Source organism: Homarus americanus, unplaced genomic scaffold, assembly GCF_018991925.1.
Source record: "Homarus americanus isolate GMGI-L3 unplaced genomic scaffold, GMGI_Hamer_2.0 scaffold13628, whole genome shotgun sequence".
NCBI lineage: Eukaryota > Metazoa > Arthropoda > Malacostraca > Decapoda > Nephropidae > Homarus > Homarus americanus.
In genome coordinates this window covers 416,589-439,893 of record NW_024728956.1, presented here as the reverse complement: position 1 = coordinate 439,893, position 23,305 = coordinate 416,589, and the positions used below count along the sequence as shown (strand labels likewise).

At 38.4% G+C, this 23,305-nt stretch overlaps 2 protein-coding genes across 2 annotated transcripts; both read right to left on the bottom strand.

Moving 5' to 3' along the window:
- Positions 1–3,094: 3,094 nt before the first annotated feature.
- Positions 3,095–13,019, bottom strand: LOC121866269 (pregnancy zone protein-like). Its single transcript, XM_042365890.1, has 9 exons — positions 12,958–13,019; positions 11,956–12,075; positions 11,072–11,249; positions 10,105–10,258; positions 9,672–9,901; positions 9,196–9,357; positions 7,105–7,473; positions 6,485–6,586; positions 3,095–4,232 (listed from the first exon to the last, which is right to left on the bottom strand). Exons 1-8 carry the CDS (start codon positions 13,017–13,019, stop codon positions 6,509–6,511), a joined length of 1,353 nt encoding a protein of 450 aa, XP_042221824.1. The 3' UTR covers positions 3,095–4,232; positions 6,485–6,508.
- On the bottom strand, positions 11,956–23,305 carry LOC121866259. Its single transcript, XM_042365875.1, has 7 exons — positions 23,125–23,305; positions 21,851–22,146; positions 21,277–21,392; positions 16,363–16,551; positions 16,011–16,217; positions 15,339–15,512; positions 11,956–12,075 (listed from the first exon to the last, which is right to left on the bottom strand). The coding sequence occupies exons 2-6, from the start codon at positions 21,915–21,917 to the stop codon at positions 15,423–15,425; spliced, it is 669 nt and encodes a 222-aa protein (XP_042221809.1). The 5' UTR covers positions 21,918–22,146; positions 23,125–23,305; the 3' UTR covers positions 11,956–12,075; positions 15,339–15,422.

The window sequence follows — 23,305 nt, the reverse complement described above, 5'->3', positions numbered from 1 at the left end:
ACTTACTATTATCACCACTTCTCACCATTTATTTCCATATCATTTCTATCCACTCTGGTACATTTGTTCCTAGACTTTCTTTAAAATCAACTTTAGTTTCTGTCGATTTACAATGGCACTAGAGAGGTTTTCATTACTTCAAGGTTACTTCCCTCAGTCATAAGATGGGATTCCACACTTTTATCCTTCATTCTTCCTCTAACTTAACTTAACCCCACTAAACACTTCGACAACCAAAAAGCATGTGATGTTACCTTCCTTATTTTCTCCCATCATTTCTATGCAGTTCACTTAACCTGTTTGCCATGAACTACTACAAGGTGAAGAAAACAGAGAATGGAGAAAGGGAAAATGTTAAGGAAGAACCAAGAAGCTGAGGAAAGTAAAGTATGATTGTAAACAAATAATGATAAGAACTAAGGGCAGAGAGATAAATGCACATAAGGTGGAAGGTGACCAAAAGCAGCATATGGAATCAAACTAGAAATACAAATATGGAGTAAGTGTCTCATAAAGGAAAGAGAAATAAAAAGTAATGATTGGAAGGCCATGGGTTTTATAAAAGAGATTAGGTGGTTTGTGGTCAGCCCTCAACATGGCTAGTGAAGGGAATAGAATACAGTACTGCACAGGGCCAAGTGCTACCTTATCTAACCTGACCTGACCTGACCCGACCCAACCCAACCTAGCATGACTCTTGGTAGACCACACGCTATAGTAGCACCCAGGGCGTCACCACTTAGTAGTGTCATATATTAATCTTTCCCATAAGTAATAATGTAAATAAGGGTTAGGTTAGGTTTCTGCAATTTCTTTTCACCAGATAAAAGACTAAGAAAGCAAGATCAATTTCTAGGGTACTGTACCTGGACTGAACTTTTTGTACAGAAATATATATAAATTAAAATAAAAAATAAAACAAAACATAAGTACAAATAAATAGGGAAAATATTATAGATCAATAAAACAAACAAAAAATACACACAAAAAGATATTATACAAAATAAAATACAATTGAGAGATGTGAACAAATCTCCCTACTGGCAGCTATCCCCCACCTGATGACTGCCACCTACCAACACCTGGTAAAGCCAACATCACCATCTACACCTATTTCAAGCATGTTTCTGCCATTAAAACAATAAGAATATGTACTAAATATAAGAAGACATAAAAGAGTTACCGGTGCAGGATATAGGTAAATTGTGGTACGGAGTGATTTATTGAGTACTCTCCCACTAATTGCTGTGATATGTCTCTGTGTACATAAAAGGTTCTCATTGATTTACGTACACGATTTGAATATTTTTGTCTTAACGATGACACTGAAAAAATGACATTCCACAATCTCCATTACCTGATTTTGGGACCTGCTAATTTTCATGGCAATAAGGAGTGTAAAACATTGAACACTGACTCCAATCATCTTAGTATTACCGTGAATAGATCTGACAGTAGTGGAAGCCAAACAGAGAACAAGGACAGTGCCAACAGCTCACCAGCATCAAACCACTTTAAAACTTACTGGATTTTTTTGTGCTTGGCATTTAGGAGACATGATGTTGGGGTAACCTGACTGAAAAACACAAATCTTACAAAATCTTGCATACTGTATTTTTGTGAGGAAAGAGTCTAAAAAAAAAAAAATGCTGTGATCACACTAACAGAGGTGGGAATGCTTCTTGTGTCTTCGGTGATATTGTTCAGCCTCCATAACACAAAATAATTACATGTTAGTACAGTAGGAGACAGCCAGCTCCACTTTAATGAAACATAGTGACAATAAATACACACCTCTCTTGATTTGTGACTTGAGAGAGAAAACAACATGCTGGGACAAGGTTAAGTGGTGACTTCCTGTACAGACTTAGAAACACTCAGAATATTTGGGATTCTTAAAACAGAAAGTGTCATGCCTTCCAGATAAACTTATGTATGGTGAGGTGCAGTGAGTCTATACAAATGTGTCAGAATTGATTTACAGAAATTGTCTCAAAAAGTGACCAACAACTTCCTATACAGTGAGTTCTGCTATAAAGCGTGTTTTGACAACGCGAATTGGCTCTAACGCGATTGATGAATAGAAAAACAATATTTGTAAAACGCGAATGCGTTTGCTCTAACCCGATTCCACTCGAACGGTTGTTATGGCTTGGAGCGGGGTTATGCAGTGTTTACAGTTCACGTTCGACATCACACGTTCAATTGAGTTATGTGTTTTGTTTGTAAAGAATTGCAGAAATAATTTATGTAATATATATGTATACAGTATACCTGTACAGTATATATAAATTGTAAAATTTTAAATAAGAGAGAAAAACAAAATACATAGCGTTTTAGACCCGTGCGCTCTGTTTACTCCACACGTTCAGTTTGAAACACGTGTGAAGTTTTTAAGCGTCCTCAGTGAATTCTGAGTACTGTTTCTCCAATTTTGTGACTATGGAAAAGAAGAATATCTCTGGGAAGCGTTCTGGTGATCGCATTTCCGGTGGTGATCGTAAAAGAAAGGCTATAACACTTGAAGAAAATCTTGATGTTGTCAATTGTTTTGAAAATAAGGAAAGAACATGTGATATTGTGCGGGCAACGGGAATAAAGGAGTCTACTTTACGCACCATTAGAGACAATGCAGCAAAGATTAAAGCAAGCTGTATTGCTGGAAAAACCTTGAGTGCTAGCAAAAGTGTGAGATCACGGCCAAAGGAACTTGAGGAGATGGAATGGCTTCTAAATGTTTGGATAGAAGATCAAACGAAAAAGCGATCTGGAACCAGCTTCCTCACCATTAAAGAGAAAGCCTTATCAATATATGAGGACCTAAAGAAAAACTGCACCTGATGATGATGATGACGATGATGATGATGATAACTGTCAACTCCTGTCTTCATGACACCTCAACATCAACCTTCTCCCCCATCAAGTTATATTCATATTTTTTCAAGGTAAAGTGTAACATTTACTGTATGATTTCATTATTAGATATGAATGTAACATTTATTTAGACTGTGCTATCCTTTGTGTTAGGCTAACTACGAAATTTTATTCGATTTCGAGTAATCTGCACCTAACCTTATTTTCTCCATAAGCCCTGTTATTTCTATTACGTGAATTTCTATAACACGATGTTTTACAAGAACACAACTATAAGTTATAGCAGAACTGACTGTACTGGAAGAATTAAGGTTATATACAGTATATATATCTGCAGGAACAAAGAGAGAGGGTGCAAAAATGAATAGGCAAATCATATTAAAACAAATAATTGATCTGTATGGGAAAATCCTTTACAAAATCATTTAGCAGCATAAAATCATGTGGTAATATTGTCTACAAAAACATATGAACACAATCTGTAACAGTACAGTTATGTATGTATGTATGTATAAATATGGAATAGTTTGTGTGTCAGTGACCTTGTGTTTTAGCTAAGGTATTATACAGTAAATTACACTCCCTCTGTCACTGGTAGGGATGTGTCAATGATTTATTTGTTATTTAATTTACTGGAGAGTTGGATTCGTGTAATGACATCCACTTCCTTAAATTAAATGATAAGGAAATATATTGTATCCTTCATGCATACCTCTGAGGTACAGTACAGTGCTCTAGGTCCTTGTTCTAGTAATTTATCTACAGCATTACTATTATTTTTCTTCACATGACTAGTAACATTGTAATTCACAAAAATTGCCTTTCAAGCAAATTTCACATCACTTACATCACGATAATAATCAAGTCTTTCAGGAAATTGGTCAACTCACTGGTAACACTATAGTCAACAGGGAATCATCCCTGCAATTGATTTTGAGAAATTCACAACACTAATGTCAGCAAAAACTGCTATGAAAAATTATTTCACTTAACTGGCAAGACTGTAGTCTGCAGACCACCACTGAAGCTAATGTCACATCACTGGCAGCACTGTGAGTCGCCCAGAACACAGTCCCAGGTAACTGTTGCTCTTAGGGTAAATATTTCTCTTCTTGGAAGGAGTGAGAACAGCTCCTGGGATGACTAGAAGTCCATGGAGCTTCAACTAGGTGCTAGATGGGATGAGAAGACTAGCACCAGGAAGCTAAGAAAATAGGCAAGGGCATGTGGGCCATGTGAGTGGCCATGGCTCCTGTGGTAGGAGAGGATAGGACAGTTGGGGCACTGGTATGACCCACACACTTGACAGATGTCCAGTGATACAGATGACATGTCCAGCAGCTCCACCTCGTACAACTCTGTTGGGTAAATGCTTTAGTAAATAATCGAAAAAATAAGAAAACTAAAGATAAATTTGACAAAAGGTAAATTATTAAAATATTAGCTGACACATACTGTACTGTACAGTATTTCAATAAATAAAATAAACACTTTATGACAGTTTAGTTTGATATGGCTTATCTTATCCTTTGTTATTACAGTGCAGTATATGAACACTCTGATTGTTTTGTTTACGATAAAAGTTCATTGAACTTAGTCAGGCTACCTGGGTAGGATATATATGGACTTTTATGGTTGTTTATCTCACTGTGGAAGGACTCCAGGGACATGCCTCAGTGGGACAATTTTTCTAAATCACTCTGGATGTTTTGGGTTCATTAAGGTGTATATATATATATATATATATATATATATATATATATATATATATATATATATATCATCAAAAGGGAAACAGTATTACCCGCTTTGGCGTTTCACTTGCGATTTCTCATTTACGCGGTGCCTCGCCAGAACCGAACTTTCACTTTCCGCGGTGCATCTACCCATATACGCTGTCTGGCTCGACGCTTTTAGAGTTAGCACAAGGTCGCCCAGTCATCAAAACATTAACGAAGTTCTTCACTCGCCACCCACCACAGCCGGTCCAAGTCAGTGATAGTGATAATGATAAGAGGATATGGACTTATATGGACTTTGAGGGTTTGACAAAGAGGCCCTGCAAGCCTCTGTGGTAGATAGTGATACAATTGATACAAGTGATACAGGTGAGGGCCAATAATCTGCCTCTGCCTCAGAACCAAACCCCATCCCTGTGCCCAGCCATCTTTTCTACTAATGTAAGTGTCAAAAACCTAATATTATTGATATTTCTCTTAATTATTAATTGTGTGTGCATACCATCATAAAATTAAGAAGTTATTACTACAATGTAGGTATTGTGTCTGAAAAAGTGGAGTTTGGGGGTCGGCCCGGTCTCTATTTCAATTAATCCCATATGTTATGTTGTTCACTTTACGCGTTTCTCACTTTACACGGGCCGCCGTGGGTTGAATTGACCGCAGAAGTGAGGGTTCACTGTATATATATTAGTGGAAGTTTCTGCCTTAAAAGACACATCAACTTTGACCCTATAAAGTGTTATGGGGAAAATTCAGCTTCTCAGTCATTTATGAGATGTTAAGCTCACTTTACTTTACTTCCCTTTTATCCTCTTCACCACTGATCGGCTCGTTAGCCGCTTCGATCGGTCACGTCTGTTACTTTTCTTTTCTTTATCCTCTTCACCAATTGATCAGTCTATGACTGTTTAGGTGTCATTAATACCGGGAAAGGTTTGATTTTAGTTAGTCTGTATCAGTTGGAAAAACATAGATATTGAAATTACTTCAGTAACATGGAAGGTAATTTCAGCAGTGTCTGGTAAAAACTTTCAACTTAACTAAAGAAGTCAAAAAGCCAAAGAGAGTGCTGTAATATTAGCATGATTAGCAGAGGAAAAATTTAAGCAAAATTAGATGATGGTTGAGGGACCTGAAGTTAGAACAGTGAGGACGGGGATGAGCAGAAGCAATGATGGACTTTTAGAAAGAAGGATCAGGGATGAAATGTAAAGAATTAAGTAGGAATTAGAGGTGCTATCCAGAGAAACTTACTTCTCCAAGGAACATTAAATAAAAGATGAGATGACAGAATATGAAAAATGAGTGATTTTATCTTGATGTTAATACCATGTATGAGATATCCTAAGGCAGTAAGAATGGGATAAGAAAGAGTCTAGAGGATTTGGTTGGGTGGCAGAGTGGAATTATTTCTTCCATTACTAATGACTGACATCATGAAGCTGAGCTGCACAAGAGGATAAGAAAGGTAACACAGACAGCCCTCTGGACAAGATGAGCCCTGCTAAGAGTATTTTAGTGGGGAGTCTTCCAGATCACTTGTTGAATGTCTTATAGACCTTAATAAAAGATCTCAGCCAAATTTGTGTAGAGTAAAAAGAATCTAGAAGTTGGATAAAATCAAAGGCTTCGGGATGCACCGCCTATCACAGTAAATTTCACTACACAGTACAGTACCGTCAATCGCTCAGAGATGTAATAATGTGACATGTTAAACTGTGATTTATGTATCGACAAAAATCGTATTATATTTTCAGTGGGTAAATATTTGGCACTTGAGTGGGCAACACGACATGTTTTGATCAATATTTCCATTATGTACAGTAACCCCAAAACAAAGGCAATACTGTACTCTTGTAGTTACTCACCTGGGGAGTAATACTCATACACTCTCACTGGTAACACCTTGGTGAGGTTGGGAGGAACCATCGCTCCACTGAGAACTCCACACAAGTGTCAGTCCCAACAAGCTGAAAACCAAGAATAAAGTTCCAGCATAAAGAGAATCCTTCAAATTTGTAAATACCTGTAATGAAATAAGTTGAATATAAAACACACATGTCAGGTAATACTTGACACTGCCCCCGGCCTCCAGATAATCTATTTCTTTGGTTGTTTTCTGTCTTGCTTTCTTGTCTGGGTGATATCTCAGACACTTTCTGAGCTAGGCAGCTGAAATTTAGAAATAATACTGACCAAGTGATTTTGGCAACAAATACTTCAGACAATCATCTGATATTTTGGACTACCTGGTACATCATATATGTTCAGTAAAAGGTTCAGTATTAGGTTTGTCTGAAAAAGGCTTTATAGCAGCCTTTCATCGACTAGTCTGATACAGCGAGATTCCGCTGTTTTATCCTCATGGTAATGTGCCGTGTTTTCCAATTTTATGAAATGGGTTAAAGAGTTAAAATTACTCTACTTCAAAACAAATCATTACAAATACATGGAGTAATTCTTTATTTACACAATATTGCTTACTCACCTTCTCAAAAAAGAATGTGATTTTTCGTTGCTGGAAGTCCACCCTTCGGAGGTTTGGCACGGTCTGGGCGGCAACGTACTCCTGCAGCACTTCCGTGGATGCTCCATATCCCGTCGGCACCGTTACCTCCAGCACGGAAATTCCAGACGTGTCACTCGCTTCCTTAAACATCCAGCGCACACACGTTATAAATGTTAATGCCGAGCCGTTATGTCCGTGCCAATTGGCTCTTGTCCGCAGGTGGAAGGCCGGTGTGGGTGGAGAGGCCAAGTGGTGTGGCTCAGCAACGTGGTACTTGGAGGTGAGCTGCAGTACGGCCGCGCCTCGACCCTTACCCTGCACCCTCATGCTGCCCCACTTGCCATTCACCTGACGAGAAAAATTCCTTAATCCTCATACGACAACAGTACAGTACAGTATTTGAAACACATGACAAGCAATGATATTAACCCCTTCACTAATGGGACATCACTTTAACTATTTTATTTGGCTAATGCCAGAGGATTTTATTCAGCTAAGAGGGGATCCCACACACAAGGGATTAAATAAACTACAAATTAATAACAATAGTTAATGTGAACACCAAAAACAAAATAAAATGAAACATTGGCATTGTGAAGTGAAGGAACAAAAAGTAAAGACACTAATGTAGGAGATACAGCTGATGGAGCCTTTCTGGAGGATGTATGTACAGTGGTCCCTCGGTTAACCAACACAATTCGTTCCAGAAGGTCGTTCGTTAACCGAAAATTTTGTTAACACAAACCATTGTTTCAATGGGATATTAGATTGGTTCCAGCTCACATTAAAGCCAGAATATAATTTACATTGCTGGAATTCTTATAAGATAGTGATTAATTTGAATATAAACAAGCTAAAATTTGCATTACACATACAAATTTTAGATCTAATTTAAGAATTTTATTAGGGAGCAAAAATTTTATCTTTGTGCAAAATATATGAAGTTTATATTCAAAATATTCCCTGTCTTGCAAGGATTTCAGCAATCCAAATTATATTATCCTTTAGTCTGAGGTATTATTTATTTTTAAACCTGTAAACCTAGTCTTTTTACCCAAACATTTCTCAGAAGGATGGGGTGGGGGTAGGAGGGAGGAGTGACAGTGACATGTTTGACAGTTGGCGCCTGTGGTGTGAAGTATTTAATTGTTAGTTTATTTTTTTCTTAGATTGAGTTTTTGTTTTTTGCTTATAAAATTCAATAGAAGTGACTGGGATGAATTTAATTTGCATTGCTGCAATTCTTATAAGATAATGATTAGTTTGAATGTAAGCATAGAAGAGATCACTGAATTGGCTGAGTACCTCCTCAGCTTATCAGCTGATGTTCAAAACAAAATGTGATTTTCGTAAGGATTTCGTTAACCGAATTGAAGATTCTTATGGAAGGTAGTTCGTTAACAAAATTTCGTTAACCGAGGTGTTCGTTAACCGAGGGACCACTGTATTAAGGTTTGTGTATGATAAGAGGAGGAGGGGGTAGATAAGGCAGTTCTGTGATGGAACCATAAAGTAAAGGAGAGAGTCAGGAAAGATGGTACAGGTAGAGTCAACTCCCACAAGAGAATGATCCACTGGACAAACAACCACTGAGACCACAGCTGTAACTCTCAATGAATCTCCTTCAAGGATTCTAATACAGTTGTAAGTCAAGGAAAAATCTAATATTTACTAAATTAAACACTAAACTATCCATGTTTTTATTTTTTTATAAATAGAACTCTGTTTGGAATGCATTGGAAATACATCACCGTATAAAGTTTCAAGTAAAAAGCAAGATTTTTTTTCAAATAATCTTATGTATCCATAAATATGATTTATTGATGAATATCTGTACGAAATAAATTGAAAGAAAATACTACAACACTGCATTTTTAATGTTATGCTTACGCCATAATGGTATTCTCATAATTTTCAGAGGTCAATTTGGTGCCCTCAGCGTCTTTATTCTTGAGTTATCCATCAAGCAGATTTTTTTCATTTCTATTGTGTACAGTAATAAAGGACCTCTCTATGTAATGTAATTCTTTAAGATTATAACATATTATGCCTGGTATACTGTATACTGACCTGGTGTGACTGTAGGTGAAGAAAATTATCTGGGGTGATGTAGAAAGTCCTTGCTTGAGTGTGGTCATGTAAAGGCTCTACTGTCACTGTCAGCTGGGTGTCTCGAGCCCTGCCCTCCCGGCCAGAGAACTCATACAGGGCCTCCCATGCTGCCAGGGTGTCCTGTGATAGGGAATAAATATTACTATGCAGTGCTAGTAAGTCTCTTATAGGTTTTACAGTACAAGTAAAACAATGCATAATAAATTAAACATAAAAAAATGATATTGTGCAGCCTAGTAAGGAAATTTATACTGTTGTCAAATGAAAGTAGCTAGTACACCACTGATATACCTTAGTTATGTGTGCACAGTGCTAGTGGATATAAAAAATACAAGTGTAAGGTAAAGGCAGTTGTGTCCCTGTATGAAGTTATAGAAGATCTGTACAGTATAATATACAAAAATCAAATTTTAATCTCATATTATGAACTTTACCTGTGTTGACATCCAGCCACCATCATGACAGCGCTGAGACTGCAACCATCTCACAATACTTGGGGTCATGATCTCCCCCCGAATGGAATAAAGCCTGAGAGCGTAAGCAGTCGCCGCTACATTGCCTGAATCGTGGGCGTGAGAGCGGCGAGGCTGCAAGTGTGGACGCTGGGACTCAACGCGGTAGGAAGGCAGAGGTACCAAGTCCTCCCCCCAGTAAACATACTTGACTGTAAGAAAGGTTGACACACCAAGCTTAAAATATGATAATTGAGCATTTGGAAAACTCAGAGCATTGTATAGTATTGTATTATAAACACAAGTGCAGACAGACTTGAAGAATTTATAGACAGTAGCACACAGTCCTCCGGTATCAGATAGACCTCAGACACTCAACAACTTACCCTCCTGACGAGCATTTCGGGTGACGAACTCGGAAGGTCAGCGAAGGTCGACTCCGAGAGGTGAAGTGCCAAGGCCACCAGGGACACCTCCAGGGGACGTGAGGCCTGGCCAACCAAGGAGAGATTCTCCTCCAGCCAGCGAGCTCCCCGGGTGATGGCTGCCAGAACTTGTTCATCTAAAGGCTGTGGACATCACCAGAAATATTTACCAGATATTAATCATTCACAACAGCAGTAATAAAAAATCACAACTTTATGTTACCACTGCAATAAAACTTAAAATTCTAATCACAATAAACTCCCTGTTATCTGCTCTCTATATATCACAAACCATCAAACAATTTCTATTATAATTATACTGTACATCTGCATATATTTTTTTTTTGCTTACAATAAGAAATTCTCATCTGGCTGAGGTGATGTGGAACTTTATATTTGTACTTTTATATTTTACAATACAGTGTAGGTACTGTACATTATTATGATGATATTGAGAGAAGAGGGATGGTATGACGGTGAGGAGGCTGGACATGGTGGTGGCACTTGGCAATTTCCCTCTGCCTCTCAGCCAGTTTGGAAAGTGTTTGATGTGAAGCAATACTTTTCCTTATCCTTAATATATAATTGCTATTTATACAGTATATTTTACATCATTATACTGTATATTTATATTGTATATACAGTCCATCCTGTACTTATAGTAGTTTGCAGTACAGGTATTAACATATACAGATGAAACTGTGTATGGAATTTATTTCCCCAGCACAGCATGTACAGTACCTGCTACTAGATCAAAAAACCCAGGTGAAGGTCATAACAAAGAACAGACTGACCACTTGAATGGCCAGTACAGTAAGCTGAAAAGTGGTGGGTAAAATATAAAGGACTTTCTCTGCTATACAGTACTATCACATCAACTTTCTACCATTGTCTTACGGAATCCAATACATGTGTCCTACCCAACCACTAAATGCCCTACAGAACATTTTCACTTACCGAGGGCAGACCTCTAAGTGCAAGGAGGCTGAGCATGGTGTGGGCAGTGGAGGAGAGGTTGAGGTCGTGTGTGGTCTCTCCAGTAAGAGAGTATGGAGATGGTACCAGTTTTCTGTCCCCCACCTCACCACTGGGCTCCCACCAGGCCCCATGGGATGCCTGCTGTGCCAACAAAAACCTGACCAAAATACAGTACACATCTTTAATGGATGACGGAGAGAGAGAGAGTTATTACTGTACTGGTAAATGTACAAACTGGATATTCTGTATATGTATACAAGAACTGTTTTGTAAATCCTCCCAATTCATACGAAAGATACTTTCAAACTGCATTCTGCCAATCCACAATGCACTGAACTTTATAGTATTAAATTACCTAACATTTGTAAAACCTCCACCTCTTCAGTATATCATCAAATATATTAGAAAATACACAAGACAATCTGTAAAGTAGTTTATCTTATTTTTTCATGGGAAAGAATAACAATATGTGGAAATTAATGCAGGCTTCAAGAAGGGCAGAGCAGTGAAGGGTGGAGAGCAGAGCAGGAGTGAGAGGTGGTGGAAGAGGAGGGTAATGAGGGATGGTGGAGAGTGACTTTCTTTCCAGGAAAGTTTAATTAGCACATACAGTGAAAATGGTAAATATTTTTTAGGAGTTTAAAGTTAATTTAAGTGTAATATTTTGGGACCCTGCAACTGAACCCCACAGATGTTACTGATATAAAATATCTACAAGACACTGAGATCTGTAAAGCAATATGACCATGATGTCTGATTTGAAACTACAGTACTGCATAATATCTAAAGTTTTATTTTACAAAACAAGCAGAGAAGATTGTCACTTATCAACAGGTAAAAACAAAGACTATATATTCACTCACTTTAGAGCCTTGTCCGTCACCTGAGGGTCAACATATAACATGTTAGGCCAGTTGACAGACACCTCATTAAGAGCTCGAATCACCAGCGATGTCACCCACACAGAACTTGTCTGGCTGGTTCTGAGGGGAAAAGTGCATATGGTCAAAGTCATGAACACTCTGAGTAATGTAATTAGAATGAAACTGTTGCACCAAAACCAAGAGGGAAACAAATGGGGGGACCTAAGAGAAGAGTACTGGGTAATGTTAATACAAATCAATAGAAAAAGGTCCCAAATTAAAGTTAGCCTCAGGCCCCAAGCACAGCTAATTTGTCCTTTGATTACCAAGCACTGTATATACTGTACTGTATAATCAATTTACAAACCCAAAACCAAGTCACTACACGTGATAGAGAAAGTTTGTTGGAATTGAAATATGCTCAGAATTTTCCCAAAAATTTCTCTCCCAGGTTTAGGGAACAATTTTTCCGGTTGAAAAATAGGCACATTTTCTAGAAATTTCTGGAAACTTATTTTTTTGCATTTTGGAGTAAATCAAGGATGATAATGCACAATTTCTGAAAAGTCTGAGAAACTTATTACCTGAAAAATCTGGAAAAGGGTATTATTTTTGTTCAACTCAGAATCCGACGCACAACAATATATCTACCAGGTATGTTAATTCCAGCTAACTCGCCAGGCCAACATACAGGCAATTAATATCTAATAATTACTTAATAAGTAATATTAGGAGGACATGTCGCTACCTGGCATTTAATTGCATCTCAAAACCCCTCCTTCACCCTCCCACCATAATGATCACGACCTTCATCTTCTTGCCTGGCGATTCAGCTGTAAATACACAAAGAAAAGCTCCATGAATTTGTGTTGTAATTAAAGAAATCTAATGAGGATTTTATATACGGTATTTAAACTATACTTATTAGCAAGATGATGAAGTAGAGTGACTTTTATTTTGTTATGTCTCCTCAATTATTGTATTTGGGACAATTTCTTATACGATCTCTGGTCAGCATCATGGAGACCACAACCGTCTTCTTTGTGAAGTCGCAGATCATTCATGACTATCCCTTGCCTTTAAGTCACTCAGTGAATGTCATTGCGCCTCGGGCTCGTCTTCACTGAAAGAAAATATGTGGATATATCTATTTATATATACATATATATATGTATACTTTTATGGTTTTCTTTTGTCCCAATTATTCACGTGCTAGTATGAATGCCATGACTGTCTCTCTTCCTACTCTCATGTTCGTTTTCCAAAAACCTTTGGCTTCCCCTCGGTTTTTAATTGCTATCATGAAGGCCAGAGTTGAGTTTTCTCTTCATAACTTTATTATATTGATGTCCTCAGTAGTGGGTTCAGCTCCAGGAATAATCTTTTAGAAATGTCTTCTTTTAGATTGGAACCTTGAGTTCAATCTATCTTGTTCCCACCTGTGAAAATATTGAAGTGGTTCACAAACTCAGATCCTTCAGAGGCAAAGTCCTCTTAATTGCACCATATTGGATCCCTACAACCTTGGTGCCTGGATCTGCTGGACTGGTGCCCGATTCCCAATTGCATCAGTGTCCAGACCAGGTACTACATTCTCAGTTCGAGATATTCTTGGCACTTCACGCTTGGGTTTAAAAAAAAGTTTAAATAGGTTGTTGGGTAATTCCAATACTAACCAAGTATTAGCAGGTCATAGACCCCAAACTTCAATTCAATATGAGAAAGCGGAATCTTTTTCAACAATTTATCAAGTTAACAACTCCAGAATCATTGTCGGAAACAGTTGTGTTAGAATTTTTAATTTCTGTTCAGAGTTAAAAGCCTTGAGATCGACAATTGCATCTTATAAATCAGCATTGGTTGACCTTCTGGCTGGGGTTTTAATATTACTTTGAGCAAGGTTATCAAATACTAAGATCGTCCTTTTTCATTCAGAGACCTCCTGCCTCCAAGACAGTCCCACCTTGATCTCTGGGAAAAATTACTAATTTCTTAGGGGCCAAATTACAATATAAATCTGAACGGGACAGATTACTCCAGAAAGCAGCCTTCCTTCTAGCAATAGCAACAGGTATGAGAATCAGTGAACTGATTTCAATTTTCAATAATCCATCATTATTGGTATTTTTGAGGAGGATGTTACCCTTTTTCCCACGGAATCCTAGGAAAAATAGAAGGGAAGATTTTCAAGCTCAACCTATTGGGATAAAACGCCTAATGGATGAGACAATGGTTCCTCATATATCCCAGTTAAAATCTTAGGAATGGTTAACAGATTTCCTAATCGAGGCCCTATGTTTTCTCATCAAAGGATGGTAAAAATTATCTTCTAGTCAAATGACAAAATCCTTATCTCAATTAGTGAATCAAGCAGACCCTGGCAAGAAATTTTTGGCACATGACACTAGGAAATATGCAGGGTCTGTGGCCTTTCTGCATATGAGTCTCAGTCAGATCGGAAATGGGCTTTTGAGATCTTTAAAAAACTTTCAAAGACAGCTATATTCATCTATCTCTGAAAGATGCTTCCAAATGTGGTGGTGCTAGGTTACCCTCCCCACCTAGTCAATCTCCACAACCAGGACCTTCTTCTCATCAGAATAAAGTGAGAATCCTTTTAGAGTAAATTAACATTTTACCTTCGGTAAATGTTCCTACATACATAGGAAATATTCTAAACGGTATATAACATAATCTGACCCTAAGTCAGGCCCTGCCTTATGCAAAGTCACCTCCTGCTCGGGTATTCTTAACCATGCGCTGCATTCGAGTTGAACAAAAGACCGTTTTTCTAAAAACAGTTTTGTGATATAGCTCAGAATCATATAATAACCCACCCATCTCCACCCCGAGAGTTGACTTTTGTTTACTGCTCCTCCTGAGGCAGAGATGAAGGTTTGATCGTATAGTGGGAGGGTGAAGGAGGGAGTTTTGAGAATTGCAATTAAATGCCAGGTAGCGACATGTCCTCCTATCATACTTATTAAGTAATTATTAGATGTTTTAATTGCCTGTATGTTAGCCTGGCAAGTTAGCAAAATTAACATACTTAGGTAACATTGCTGTAAGTCGCATTCTGAGCTATTTCACAAAAACTGGTTTTTAGAGAAAAAAAGTCTTTTTCCAGGTTTGAGAGAGTTGTCTCATTACCTGGAAATTTCTCATTCCTGAAGTGCTCTTCACAAATTGTACTGGCTAATGGGATATACAAATTATGAGAGCTTGGTAGGCACAACCATCATTTACACACCTAGACCTAACTTACAAGTTAAATAACACTGTAAAGACTAGATCAAACTCTTATCACAAGCCTCATACTTGACCGTGTCAAGGAGGAATATAATTTGTGGTTGACCTGAAAGGCAAGTTACAACAAGACTGACCGGTAATATTTAAATCCACCGTCTCGTTTCTGGTAAACAAGGAGTGTTTGGTACATTAAAGCGAGGCGCTGAAACACTTCCCGTTCATTGAGTTCTGGTTCCTGAGCCATCTCTTTCCACTGACGCATCTGTAACACTGTCAGTAGGAAGCTGAACTACAGGCTCACATCCAGCCTGGAAAAGGAGAAAAGTCATTTATCAGAGACAAAAAACTATACTCACAATACTGTATTACAGTATATGACTATTAAAACTCTTTCTGAATACAAACTGGTATCCTTAAATTTAGCAAAGTTAGTGATGAATAAAAAACTGCTGTACAAAATTCTGTTTCATGGCTGAAGAGGTGAATGAGAGGCCTACAAGAGACAGTTCACTACACAGTGCCCTTGGCCAGAAACTCCTTGGGCCAGGAAGTATATAATGCTCAGTAGTATGTGCACTATTCACATGAATTATGTTTTGCTGTCGATATAAATTTTATATGGAGCCTTTCTCACCTATTTGAACCAAGCACTTATCCAAAACAAACTGTTTACTCCCATCAGCTGTGTACCTACTCACTATATTGTATTTACTCTTAACTGCTTAAAATTTCTCCTGTATAACCAGTCAATCCTTCTCTTCTCATTCCCACTTACAGCAATGTACTCTCAAGCACGACTTATTTACCATAGGGAGTCCAAGGAGATCTTGCGTTGTGGCAGGAGCATTAGGTAAGACTGCCCCCACTGTGTCACCAAAGACTGACACATGGGCATCATCAGAGCCTGGTACGAGACCCTCAGACATGTTCACATCCAGGAAGGTGAAGAAGTAGGCCCGGTTACTGAGGTCCAGGAGTAGCGATGTATGGTGCTCCTGAACAGCTCCCAGGGGCTGACGGGGACAAGCAAAATCCCTCAACAAGATATAAACAGTGCTATTCACCTCTAAAAAAGGATGGCAGATTTAATTGAAACTTACTACAGCCAGGAAAACAGATAAACATTACTATATCAAATTAATACTGACAGACACACACCTCAACAAAAATAGTAACTTCCTTTTGAATTTTCTTGCCAGGTAATGAAGCCTGAACAATGACAGTAATCTCCCCCAGTTGGATGGGCACAATGGGTAGGTACAACGTGTGGGTCTCTCCCCCATTCACCAACACAGCGTGCTCATGCTCTCCGCCCACCATCCTCCGCTCGATGTGGCCATCAGAGGGCTGAAAGGAGGTACAATAATTACTAAAAGGACTGACAGGAAGGAGTTATTATCACATTAAAAGAAGATAAGGAGGAAGTTTTCAGCACATCTCAGAGCTGCAAGGATAAAATTATCACATCACTGGGAGGCTGCAGTCAGAGCTCAACAAACTGGGGTTCAACAGAACAATTACAAACTCGATATTGTCCCCAGGAAAAACAGTGAAATTAACTAAAAAAAATCACTGCAATCACTGAACAATACATACATCAATCACTACACAGATTGTACCATTATTCATTACATTAAGCACATCAATCACTACAAAAACCCATAAACTGTTACAAACACACACTAACAATCACTAAACTAAACACAAGGCATAATTACAAGCACACTATAGGATACAGGTTGGACCCCGCTAATCCGGGACCCGATAGTCCGGCAACCGATGGTTAGGACGCATATAGTGAATACAGTACTTAATCTAATGGGGAAAATTTGGACATGTACCACGACTACTAAGAGTCAACAGTAATGCTATAAAAGTTGTGGAAAAATCATTACAATCATCACAACCTGCACTCAGATATACTACCTGTAGTTACAGTATAGCATGCCCTTCAAATTCGTGGGGGTTAGGTTCTCATAATGGCATGAATCGCCAAATCCTTGAATAACATTTGCGGACCAGAGGAGGGGGGTACATTTTACCTGTGTACAAAAATGTATATTTCTTAATGTGTTTCTTTAATTATTTATTTTACCTGTATATTGAATACAGTATTTGCCGGCATATAGGCACCACCGCATAAGACGCACCCCTATTTTACAAGGATATTTTGTGGATTTTTATTTATTTTTAATAAGTTTCATCAGACAATTATTGAAAGGGATTTTAAGTGGTTTTTGTGAGAAACAAATGAGTTTGTTCATGTAAATTCAATACTGTGTATACTGGAATCAATTAGTTAATCATATTACCATTAAAATAAAGCAATAATAATGAGATGCATTCCCAAGTGAAACCTTTTCATATCTTTTGTGTGGCTTTACCCTCTTTTCCCCTAAGACAATACAATTAATGAAAATTGCAAACTACTAATATATTCTTTAAATAATGTTTCTGAATGCACCTTATACAGTGAACCCTCACTTTCTGCGGTTAATTCAACCCCACGACGGCCTGCGTAAAAATGAAAGACGTAAAAGAACAACATATATGGGATTAATTGAAATAGAGACCGGGCCGACCCAAAACTCCACTTTTTCAGACACAATCTTACACGTTGTAGTAAAATAACTTCTTAATTTTATGATGGTATGCACACACAATTAATAATTGAAATATCAATAATAGGTTTTTAACATACATAAGTAGAAAAGATGGCTGGGCACAGGGGATGGGGGTTGGTTCGAGGCAAAAGGCAGATTATTGGCCTCTCACCTGTATCCACTTGTATCAACTGTATCACTATCACCACAGAGGCTTGCAGGGCCTCCTTGTTCAAACCCTCAAAGTCCATATAAGTCCATATCCTCACTGTCACGACTTGGGCGTGTGGTGGGTGAACTTGGTAATGTTTTATTGACTGGGCGACCTTGTGCGCCCTGCTCTGCCAGCTCTCCCACGTAAAGGTACACACACCGGCGGAAAGTGAGCATTCGGTTTTAACGGGTGCAGCGTGGCGTGGAAGCAGCGTAAAGTGGGACGCGTAAGAGAGGTTGACTGTACAATATAAATTAATAATAATATGGTCACACAAGAGATGGGCGCCATTGTTTTCGTTTGTGTTTACAGCCGGGAGTCCGGGACGATGGTTCTACACCAGAAAATGAAGAAAATAAGGCCCTGGTTATAGCTGTAGTAAAATTAATGCAAAAAAAAAAATAATATACAGGTGTTCCTCTACTTAGAAGTTCAACTTACAAACTCCCAGAGATACAAACATCATCACTGAGGGGGGTAACCTGCCAGAACAGATGTTTAATGTGGATGAGACTGGATTATTTTGAAGAAAATTCCAGATAGAACAAACATTACCCAAGAGGAGAAGAGTGAGCCAGGTTTTATGCTGAATTAAAGGGTATAGCTAAACTAAATATCCATAATCTTTTATATTTTTACAATAAGTTTGTTATCTACAAGGTAAATTGGACTTACAAACAATTGGACTTACAAACAACTCAGGAACGTAACTAGTTCCTAAGTAGAGAGCACCTGTATCAGTGCGGATTTAGACCTGTGGAGGGCCATGGGCAGCCTCTTTAGGAGAGCCCCCTCATTATCAACTAACCAGAAGGAGGGGTGGCCAGTGAAGCGAACCTAAACATCTGGGAGTTCGAGGCGCTGTAAGCCCAGGAGACCCAAATTGAGCACTTCTTTTGAGATTTGTGAAGCCATATGCAGTTATATTGAGGAAATTAGAACAATGAAAATTTTTAATTAACTGTATATTACTGTATATTTATTGATAAGTGTATAAATTCCCAACACACACACACACACAAAAAGTGAGACATGACTGGAGTCATTCATGTGGTTTCAAGTCGACCAGCCTGACATAGCTACTACATATGTCAAAAATTTTCAGAACTCACGAAAAGATATATTATTAGTTATTACAGAGATGATTCTTTGCATTATTAATCAGATAAACCTCTACTCAAATAATGGTTCTGTCCAAGAATGCATGTATAGGCTTCTTTAAGTCCAAGGTCAGATAGATTCAGAATAAGTATTAACTCAACTATAAACAAAATTGAAGTTTTGCATCCAATAGTAAAACAAATAAACAATTTAATGAATTTAATAAAATTACAACAAAAGTATGAACATGTTGAAAAAACAAGAATCCAAATGAATAAACAAATAAATAAAATATTGTAATATGTGGAGGCCCCAGGGCAGCTGCCCACTTTGCCCACTCCTAAATCCGGTCCTGACCTGTATATGTTTTAAGTAACGTTATTTAATGTTAATAAATGAACCAATAGAAGTAGGTAACCACTAATGGCAAAGAAAAAAAGAGATGGATTGGGAGGCCAACATATATGTGTGCATTTAAGGTTACCGTGTCATTTATCTTTTTAAGAATATGTACAAAAGATTCATTATTGTTTATTACTGAATATGTATTTGATTGAATTAATGTTTATATATGTGAAATGAGCAATGCAATTCATCAATAATACATAGAATATTAAAACACAAACCAGGAGACAAGACGGCATTGTTTTCACAAGTGACGATGGTTCTACATAAGAAACTAAAGAAAATAAGAACCCTGGTTGTAGCTGTAGTGAACTATATTTAAAAAAAAATTAATACAGTGGTCCCTCGGTTCTCGAACCTCGGTTAATGGAATTTTGGTTAACAATTACCTTCCATAAGAATATTCAATTCAGTTAACGAAAAAAATTCGATAAGCAAATTCTTCGATTCCTCTCAACATGTTATAACGCTCCAGCTTATGATAGTCCCCAATACAATGTCGGTTCTTAGGCTTAAATTTGTTCCCATTTGAGTAAATATCAAGAAAGGTTGTACTATTCAATAAGTTTCAAGTTTTATATTAAAATTTTTAGTCATTTTAACAATTATTTAACATAATTGAAGTACAGGAAACTAGTGTTTAGTCGTAGCAACACACTCAACTCCAAACAGGCATCAGTTTGTATCTCTGGTCAGTAAGTAACGTCTTGCTTGTGACTCTCTTGAACATAAACTATTTTACGTTTTACAGTTCAATTATTACGTCATTCTGAAATTTTTACATATTGACAATATATAGTGCAGTGCAGTGTTGATTTAAAGATAATAATCTTGAATTACGAGTGAACAAAAATTTTATGGGTGAAATAGCGGCATGAAGCATGGGGTGATTTCTCTTCCCTTCCTTCTCTTCTCCCTTCTCCTCCACCTTCTAATCATCATTATAACCCAGGAACCTGCAGCTCTTCACAGTCTGCTTGGTTCTTGATTTCTTAAATAACTTGTCATCGGCAAACATTTGTATGGAAGTGTACAAAGTCAGGCATGTCATTTATGAAACAAACAAACAACAGCGGGCCCAATACACTGCCCTGTGGTCCGCTTACGACAGATGCTGATAATGATTTCATGCCATTAATCACCACACTGCTTGCGGTCATAGAAAGTCTCTGATCCTTAGGACACTTCCCAAATCCCATACCCAGTTTAATTTTTAACTTTTTCGTAGAATTAAGCTAATGGCACAATCTAGGTATATATTGTCGATATTGTCACCTTGTCCCAGAATTCTGGTCCAAACATCAATACACCAAGTAATTGTGTTAAGAGTGCCAGCATAAAACCATGTTGGCAATCCTTTACAAGGTTGTTTTGTAGTAGATGTTCCATCGTGGCATCTCTGATAATACTCTCAAGTACTTTACATACTATGCTGGTCAGGCTCACTGGTCAAATGTTGTTTGTGGAGTGTTGATCGGACTCACAAAAGCCATTTTCCAATCACTGGGGACTTTTGCTCATCTAGGTATTACAGAACAGGATCTTCAATCATTATACTGATCACATCAATGGCCCCCCCTTTGAGCCCCATTTACTGCTGTGGCCCCCCTCATAGGCTATGTGATACTTTATCACCTGTACTGTGGCCCCTGAAAGGTTACTTTTCTCTGTGCAGCCCCCAGTAATATGATATGGCCCCCTAGACAGCCATATAGCCCACAGTGAGAAACCCTGAGTTGTTGTACTTACATCAATTTGGTCGAACCTCTGGACATTGACGAATCTGTAGGCTGGGTTGTTGGCCAGCACAATGATAGCGTTAACTGGCAGGTAATGGTGATTCACCGCTGTCACCACACCCCAACCTATAGGGAGACATTACTGAAGCTGTGTGACAAAATACATTCATACATTGAGATATACAGTACGGGTTTGTTATGATAGAAGCATGATGGTTGTCTCTCACTGTTGTGTACTGCTGGTGGCAGAGACAGAGTTAAAAATATGTGTTGTATGGAATAAAAAAAAAATCCTCAAGTTTCAATGTCATTAATGATGATTTGTGATCTAAAATGTACAGTAATCCCATAAGTATGTGTTAATAAATAAAAAATCGTAAAAAGCAAAATTTTTTCTTTATTAATATCAATATACTGTACTACTGTACTGTACATTCATCACCATAGTATTTGGGTAATAGCTACTGTAATTATTTTTCTTTTACATCAACTTTTGTTCAATACCTGTACACATTTTCTAACATATAACTATTAAATTAGCAGGAAAAGCTGAGAGATACAGTATATACAGTGTGGACTCTCACCTGCTCCCACACGCCTACTCTGGTTGGGGCTTCCACAGACAGCCAGAAGCCCACTGAACCTTTCCATTCAATGGGTTGTGGCAGGATGGTCATGCCATACTCTGGGTGGAGGCTGAAGGCAGAGAGTGCCAGGTGGGTGGGGCCAAAAGGAAGAGGCACAGTGAGGGTGGTACTACCAGAGTCCCCAACAATGACCTCTTGCCACACCCACGGGGAGTCATAGTGGCGCTGGAGTCTGTTGGCGCGATACTGGCGATACCAAGCCAGGTCCTCTGCCGCTGCTCCCCGAACACCACCTGTGGGGAGTCATGGGTGTTATCTAATTGTTCCTGATCAAACAGAGTAACAGAAAGATGGTTTTGTAGGCTAACAAGTCTATAGATATACCCTGTGGGACAACCAAGTGACTGAGAACCAACCGCCTTCAGTCTTTTAACCCAACCTAAGGTACTGTACCTCCTCTGGTTCTTGAGATGCTATAATGGAGTTTCCGTTGGGTACTGGCACAAGTAAAAGTGTTAGGTAATGAGAATGTGAACAAGGTGGCCAGGGCTTATGCGTCCCATCCAGCCCCTGTACTTTAACCACTCCCATATCCAGATATGCATCATAAGATTAAAACTGCCACATGTAATAATGCCTTGTACAGTACAGTAAGATCTTGTATTTCGCGAGTAAAATAGACTGGAAAAATTGCGCCAAATTCAAATTCGCCAAATGTAAATACATAAACTAATGGGAAAAATAACAATATAGACTGGCCACTCTACATCAACCATTTATAACCTCCAAATGATACAAATTCTGCCTTTCTTGACCTGATTGTGCTTTCTGGAAACTAGTTTTTAGGCCTTCCTCAAGTAATTTAATCACAAGCTGCTTACTGTATCCTGCATTGAGTACTTAGCAAACTTAATCCTTGGAACAATCTACCAGAGAGTGTTGTGACAGCACCGAGTGTGAGCTCTTTCAAGACAAGACTTGACCAACACTGGAGCGGGTTCAGGTACATTCAGGAGCCGGTGCATGCCCAGTATTTGCCAACATGCGTGACAGAGACGTGACCGATCGTAAGCGGCTTGAGCCGATCAGTGGTGAAGAGGATAAAAGTAAAAGTACTGTATGACATTCAACATGGAACATGGAAGGGTGCAGCTCAGCCTCACAGCTTTTGGTTGGGTATGTTAAATCAAAACTGAAAAATTAAAAAATAAATAACAGTACTATCGATAAATATATATGACCAGTAATGTACTAAGCTTTACTGTCCTCACATCCTTGCTCATCGACGCGGTCCAGACAGTCAAACTTGCCATCGCCATGAGCGGCAGTGTTGTAGCAGCCACCCAGGAGGCACTGACCGCGTCCCATTGTGTCCCCACAGGCCCAGCCCAGCGTAGGCACCACACCGTCCGACAGCACCAGTAAGTCAGCATACCTGTCCATACAAACACA